The sequence below is a fragment of the Lissotriton vulgaris genome, chromosome 5, assembly GCF_964263255.1.
Source record: "Lissotriton vulgaris chromosome 5, aLisVul1.2, whole genome shotgun sequence".
Lineage (NCBI taxonomy): Eukaryota > Metazoa > Chordata > Amphibia > Caudata > Salamandridae > Lissotriton > Lissotriton vulgaris.
The window spans coordinates 1209429375-1209437628 of NC_141693.1; the positions used below are offsets into that span (position 1 = coordinate 1209429375).

Sequence of the window (8254 nt, forward strand, 5' to 3'; positions counted from 1 at the left end):
GCAAAGGTGTAGTTACAAAATTAAAACATATATATGTTTATTCTGTTTCGTACAATTATATTCATACACAATAACAATTACATATAGGCATAAAAATCAATACATCCTAATTTTCATAAAAAGAAATTTAAAAAACAGGTTTACAAATACAACTATTAAAATGGTTTGAGACAACAAGAGTCGACGCGGCGTTTCGGTGTTGGCAATAGGCACCTTCTTCAGGACTGTTTCTCTATAAAGAGACACACAATTACCATCCAAAAAACATAACAATTTATAATTTTTTAAAACAAACACCTAAGCTTAACATGTTCCATGTAGCTAAAGAATACAAAGTTACAATTATTTCCATCTGTCCCTTATTTTGAAAAAACAATTAACAGGTTTTCTTTTCATTTAAAAAAAATTTAATTTAAAAAAAATATATATATAGACTTCACCCCTATGTTTTCAGTTCATAATGTGGTTATATATGGTTCCCTAATCCGTTGCAATACCAAAGGAGTCCTTTATTCTATTTTTTGCAGAGACACAGTAACATGAAGTTGCTACGTCTCTTACCTTCAATATCAATGTTCTTTGTTCATTCAAAATTACTTTGCAAAATCGGGTCCTCATATGGCTATGCGAATATGAAAGGATACCCGCACCAATACATCTGCGTGGTATAGTCAATTCAATTTCTAAATAGATAATAATAAAAAGGTGTTAATACTGTTGATAACCTATCATCTCAATTCAAGGTGCTTTCTATTGTGGATGGCATCAGTACCTGTATAAGTATAAAAGTAAAATGTACCCTGCCTTGGAGGAGCCACCGATCTGAATTCAGGTGCTGGATATCTGCAAAGAACACAGATATAACTAAGAGCTATATAGCGCTGTATTGTGTCTATAATCTGAGCAAGGGATAGGAGCCACTCACCACCTATTTCCTGTTGCCTCAAGAATCGCTGTAGTCTGGCCTGAAATACTGTAAGCCACGGCTATTGAAATCGGGGGTTGTCCTCAGGATTAAAAAGCGATCTGTAGAGTACAAAATGTTATTAGAGTTGTTATTTCCCTATTTATTCTTGCTGTATGGCATAGAGTGCACAAGAGGCTTTATTTATATGGTAATGGCCCGGTTTAATCTATAAATTTGGCCAGACAGCTTTAATAAATATTATTATAACTGGTCCTTGCTCCCATTATTTCTAATTATAACAAATCACTCAGTGGTAAAGAAAAGCAATTACCCCTTCTTAATAGTTGTATTTATCTAACCATATATCAATGGTTTGTCTTACGCCTTTGAAATAAAGTGTAGTCTTTTAAAGGAATAGAACACCACGCTGTTACCAACATCGTTTAAATACTGAGTGATCACTTCCCATTATTTAATATAATAGAAATTCATACATCAAGGGTCTGATGTAACACGCTTGAGATTACAGAATTCCGGTTGTTGCTGTTGGTTTATTAAAGCCTCGGACCGCTCGTTATCCCCAATGATTGTGAGTGCATTACCATTGATAGCTGGGAATAACTGTAGGGCAATGCCTCGCCATCTCTCTCCTTTACCACAAATAAAACGGCAAATTAAAACGCATTTACTCGCTGACATTATTTATATACCACGATGATGCTACTCTCGATCAAAGCATTTTTAATCTTGATTAAGACAGAGGTTAACTAATGAAATTGCATTTACTAGCGGGCATTATTTATAAGCCGCGATATTGCTACTCATAACAGAAACAGAATAAACATATATATGTTTTAATTTTGTAACTACACCTTTGCCAAGTCGTTTTTTGCTTTTTTGCACACCTGTTATTTCTGTCCAATTGTGTTTATATATTGCCAACACTGTTGATCTATGCACTTTATTGTCAGTCCCCGTTGAAATGAGTAAGTTCATATATTTTTTGTGGTTGTGAGGTTGCCCTAAATAATCAGTGGTTTCACAAGTCCTATTTTGGATGCATAGAATCTTCTGGATTAGCTCAGCAACCACAATATCATCAGCATAAGCTAACACACGTACATAGCTATCACCCACAGCCATTGATTGCATACGCTGAGAGGCCGCTAGCATCTGCAACAGTGGTTCAATATAGATAGCAAACAATAACGGCGAGCATGGGCATCCCTGCCGTGTACCTTGGGTAATTTTAACAAATGATGACTCCTGCCCGATCACACAGATCTTAGCCCTTGGTCGTTTATACATAATTTGTAAATCAAATAAAAATTGGGGTCCAAACACCATTTTACCCATAATAGCCCATATAATTCCCACGCCACGCGATCAAACGCTTTTTCAGCGTCTAAAAACACCAGGCCAACATTTTTGTGAAATGCAGATGCATAATTCAAAACAGCAAGCACACGATGTAAATGATTGACAGTACTTCTGCCTGGAAGAAAACCATGCTGATAATGAGACACCAATGATGGTACAGCTTGAATTAAGCGGCTGGCAAAGATTTTGGAATATATCTTGGCATCAACATTAATTAATGAAATGGGTCTATAAGACCCCGGAAGATGCGGGGGCTTATCTTTCTTTTTGAATACCACTATACTCACGTCATCCCACGAGGGAGGAGGGTTGCCAGTTTGAGCAGCAATAAACGTGGCCAGCATATCATCTTTAATGAAAGAAAATAACAAACGATATATCTCTAAAGGCAATTTATCCCCATTTGTAAATAGTTCAAGTGTCAAAGTGTCATCGACCCGTAATAAGAAGTAAAAAACGAAAAATGTAGTCCAATATTGCAGATGATGCTCATTATGCAACACAAAGTAACTCAGAAGAAAGATGAAATATTATTGTAGACAAGAAAACCGGAAATGGAACCTATGGAGCCACAGAGCCAACACGTGTTTTGCAGCATCCCGTGGCTTTCTCCGGGCTCTCATACTTTTAAATAAACAGAAATTTGCAATTAACCTGTATGCTTTGTATGTTAACTAATATTTTGATTACATTTTGATTTGATATACATGCAAACCCCATCAATAAAAGACCTCAGTAAAACATTACAACTGTAGACGTGTCACACGTCACGTGTGGCCAGACAGCCATTCAAATTGTACGCTCCTAGCTATATACGACCCCCATGACAATAGAGAGCAGAGAAAACGTATGCACACTCATTGCAGACATACATTCAATGCAGTGTATCACAACAACATCGCAATTGATAAGTGGGGTGTATGACGCCAAGAATATAGGTATGCAATCGGTCTTAGATCGGAAATGGTAATGTATAACAATAGAAGGCAGAAAAATGTATGACAACTTAGAACAGTCAGACGTTCAATGAAGTATCCCACATCAGTGCAATTCAAAGTTGTGACGTAATTATAATCCATCAAAAATCAGCTAAGAGGTGGAATATGGTGGGATCCAGACGTAGAGAGTGGTTGAACCAATGCACCGCGTGTTTAGGGTCAGACGGTACATGGTGGATATGGCATGAGGACACAGGAAGCATCAGCTAGGAAAAATGTAAACATGGGGTCTGTCTCAGTGCAGTGTGCATGTGCTGGAAAATATATGACTCGCCAACAAGCCAGTGCCTCAGAAATAGCGCAAGAAATGTAGTCATGCATATTCTGCAAAAGTCTTGGTACATACATACTGCAGACTTCCCAGCTGTCCACCCCCTTGTTCTTGGTGTTCAGAAAGGCTGGGGACTCATTAGAGCTGGACAAATAGAACGTCCATGTATTGCATTGTGTTTTATTGCATTGTATTGTAGAAGGGAAGTGCTAAATTCTGATCTGCAGATTATTATTCGAATTCCATCGGTGCCCTCTCAGCCATTTGTCACTCTAAAGATACAAAGTGGCGCATGCTATGTACAGTGCTACAAAGCCACTACAATTTAGCAGGAAACGTTATTTGCAAACCCCACTCGGCTCTTCCTGCTAGCGCGGCGGGCGGCGGGCGGCCCGCAGCCTCTCCGCCGGTTTTTGCCGAGCCCCGCTGCACGCCTGCAGCACTGTGCATCCTGCAGAGCACAGTAATAGAGCCCCGCGTCCGCCTTTACGGCTCGGAGAATCTCCAGGGTGCCGCGGTTGTTGACTGAGTCTGTCTTGCCCCGGAACCTGCCCTCGAAGTCACCCTCGCGGAAGATCCACAGCATGCCGGCCTCGGGGTCGTCCTTGTACCAGGACATCCAGAAGTTCTTCATCTCGCCCTTCTTGATGCTGCACTGGAAGGCGATCTCCCCTCCGATGGGGACCGAGAGTTCAGTCTGGAACTGCTCCGCCACCGCCTGCGAGTCCTCTCCCAGCTGGCCCCGCGCCCCTGTGGGAAAGCAAAGGAGACGGGTCACTCCCGGCGATATCATAAATCATATTTCGAAGTGCAGGTGCAAGTGTTCTTAGAAAGGCACACACATGCAAACATACAGTTACACTACGTTAAATAGACCACTTCCGGCAGTTACGGGCTTCCGCCCCTTTCTGGCCTTTTTATGTAACTCTTCTTTAAATCCGTTTTATTCACTTACTCCTCAGTTTTGTCTTTGATCTGGCTTTATGAAAACATTTACATATCTAGTCTGCTGTTTATGCTCTGTTTCATTTATTGCTATTTTCTTTGTGCAAAATGCATCCTCGAGTCCATTTTAGACGCAAGTGTGGATTGTTCCGTGGTACTAGTTCGAAATGCTGATCGTAGGTTGGGGGATAATCCCACCTGGAGTTAGCTCGCTATTTTTTTTCATTTGTATTTATTCCTATTACTTAGGACATAATACATCCTTGCACCATTTTAACCGCAAGGGGACATTTTTGGACTTTTAGAGTAATTCCACGCAATCACGTGGAATATTTAGGCAATCCTACGTGCTCTTGCGGCACCGAATTACATAAACTATACCCACCCCTACAGTTCAGGAAATTTTCCAAGATGCCGGTACTTACAAAAGGTCAGCAAAGTTACTTTATGAAAACAATTTTAGAGTGGAAGAACACAACACTGAGGATCATGTTGTAGTATTAAAGCACATTTTATAGAGGAGTTCAGTCATGGTTCCAAAGTTGATACATCTGTTACAGACCCGAGGAATTTGATGCTATGCGGTAAAACCTGTAATATAATTAAAGATCCCTTCAGAGACTTAAGAACAATCTTTTTAGGTGAATGACCTATTTCGGAGTAAATAAACCCTGTATGTAACCGAGTTAGCCTTTATAAAGTTGAGTAGCGAGTTGTACTTTTCAGGATCCAGTAACATATTTGAAAAATGTCTTTAGGGCATCAGAAACCATGGTAGAGATCTGGAGCCAATTATAACATTTGTAACATGCATTTGCTTATAGTTTTACCCACAAACCTTTCTATGCAATTTAGTATGCATTTTGATAATCTCTATTGTTTTGGGCATAACCTATGCAGAGTCGAGAGCCCTTCTCATCCCAAGGTGAGGACTGATGACAAATTGTCTCATCTGCCTCTGATCCCTTTGACTGAGGTAAGGTCGCTACTGTACTTGATGGTAGTCGGTACCCACAAGGGATGTTGTATGGGTGTGCTATGCCTCTAGCTCACTGTGTCTCTGAGAACGCAGTAGTAAAGTGCCGTGTCAGTCAGTCGGGCGTCCACTATCGTCAATGGGAAGGTCTTTAACACCCGGTCCACTTGAGATGTGAATCTATGACGGAATCTCAGTTCCAGCTCATCCTCCTTTGAGGAGTCGTGCAGGATGAACTGTGGCCCCCTATTTAAGGTATGTCTGTACCACATCAGCGTGGGGAATCCAGATTCATAAGTGCAGTTCAGAGTCACAGACTCGCCCTCCTTCACTTTGGCTTCAGATTCAGGCTGGTCGGGGGAACGTCCTTGACTCCTGCCTTTGGGAGATCAATATCAGTATTAATCATTTGACCTCATGTCTCACGTTTAGACTTTTAGACATATTCTATTGAAAACTTCAGTGCAACATTGCCTCTTTAATAATCTCAGGGAAAACTTTGAAGTATAATTATAAACAAATAATTATTCTGTTCCATCAGGCTAGTATCTGCAGTCATGTATAAAACAAATGCATCTGATGAAATGATTATAAAGTCTCACGTGGTCCCTCATGAATGTAGCTCTACATCTGGACTGTGCTGTGGACAAGAACGTCAGGACAAGGCTAGAATAGAAAGTGTGCACCTCTAATATCACAATAGGGAGCAATCAGAGGGCTCAAAAGTGTTGTTCTTGGGTAAAAGCTAACTGACTTTGGATCAGACAGGGATGCTCAGAGCCACAATTCTGAGGAATGTGCATGTCCATCAATGGTCATTGTAGACAACAATGACCAGGAAGATAATCTGGTCTACAAAGAGAAGGACCGAAGGAAATCCAGGCTGGAAGAAACATTGTGGTGTTAAAACCAGTTTATGACCCAGTAACAATCTATATTATTATGTAAAAAGCTTAGAAGCTGATTCATAAGGGCTTAGGATCATCCCTTTTAACATATAGCAGATAAATGATTTGTCATGAGTACTCAGCAAAAGTACTCTAGTACTTTGGAGGTTCTAGAGTAATTTCAAATATTTAATCTAATACAGGATCTTGAAGTCGAAAGCAAGTTCCTCATCTTTACAACATGACATGTAACTCTTCTGGTCTGGTTGGGGAATTTATTGATTCTGCATATGATGAGCCTTGCTGTGCATTTGTCTTTGGGATTTCAGTTCTTGGGGTTTGATATGGGGTCACCAAGAGCTGTTGAGTTCTGCACTTTAGTTTTTTGGAATACTTATATCCTAAACTATCGTACTGTGCTCATCCCTTTAGTATTCTGAAAGAGACCGGCAGGCTTTCTAGTGAATATGCATTAAAATGAACCTATGTACTTCAATTATGTAATACCATACTTAAAAAAATCTAATTTAAAGAATGCTGAAATAACTTCACATTGTTTATAACTGTTCTTCACATCCATTGTTTTAGTTGCATTTCAAATAAAAAAATAAATGAAAAATATCCCATGGAGTGTAGATTTTTTATATTAACTCCAGTGGGGCTATACTTTTGTGGACTATGTTTAGGGTACACTATTTACATCAAATGATATTTTGAAAACGATATTCTGGCTCCACAAATCAAGGGTACCTTCAGTTTAGCATTGCATACATCATTTCAATTTCAAGGTTCATCAGGTTTACTTGGAGATGTCAGATTCTAAGGACCAGTGAGGGCCACAAAGAAATAAACATGGAAAATCACCGATGTAGGCGAGTTCACTGTAATCCCAATCCCTGCATCGTCAGGCCCAAGGCGCAGATGGGCCAATTGCATTTTATCACAAAAAAGGAATAGCATGACGATTCTTTTACATGAGTAACACCCAAACCTATGTTCGCATACACGTTTTAAGTATTTAAACTATTCACTAAAATTAGGCAAAACCAAGTTAGCCTGCATCAGGGTTAAATACCCTGACATACAACCCCTTTAAGGTTAGCCTTCATTTGTAAAGAACAATCGACATCCATTGGGGCCGAATTTAGAGTTCGTTTTTAATAGACAATCCTTCAATTTCTGGAGCACAATGCACATTTTAACTCGTCAGCCCAGTTTCCTACACCACACTATCTAAAGGGTGGAGCAAATTATGTAAGACACTGAATTTGTCAATATAGTTAACATTTTCATCAGGAATGGAAGGGGTTTCCATTAGAAGCCAATTCTAACTCAGCCTGGAGTTATCTGAAGCAAACACAAAATGGAGTCTTACCCCAAAATGCCATCAATGTTACCATAATTGTCCAGATAATGTCCATCGTTGGTCCCCTCAATGGGCCTGCAGAGACCTTAATTCTCACTAAGAGTTTGTGATCCCAGCTTCCAGATACTGGCGGATGTAGGGTTGAAAGCGTGGCTGCTGTGCGCGCGGTGTGCAGTACAAAGACGGAGCTCCACCTGCAGATGAGTCGTGACTAAGATCTAAAGAAAGTCTGGTTTTGGAAGACTTAAACACGGTGCAGTCTGCACTCGGGAGGAAGTGGCATGTGATTCACTGTATCTGCGCTGTAAGAAAACAAACCAGGTGGCTGTGGTCTCAGATGCAGACTGGTCTACAGGGAAGTATGCATCTTTTTTGATCTGTCTCTAGCCAATACCTGTTCATAAAATTAATATTATCCTAATTTTTAATATTCTTATTTGTAGTAACTTCAAATCAAGCCCTTTTCATTGATTGGTCTGTTGTGTCAATCACATTTCTCTCCCGCCCTTTACACCATGGGAAAG

At 40.0% G+C, this 8254-nt stretch overlaps 1 gene segment (V, D, J or C); it reads right to left on the bottom strand.

The window, feature by feature from the left end:
• The window catches only part of LOC147712292 (T cell receptor delta constant-like), a 106804-nt gene extending 98890 nt beyond the window's left edge, over positions 1 to 7914 (bottom strand). The window contains 1 exon segment of the C gene segment in view: positions 7740 to 7914. Within this exon segment, the coding sequence occupies positions 7740 to 7785 (46 nt within the window).
• Positions 7915 to 8254: the final 340 nt, after the last annotated feature.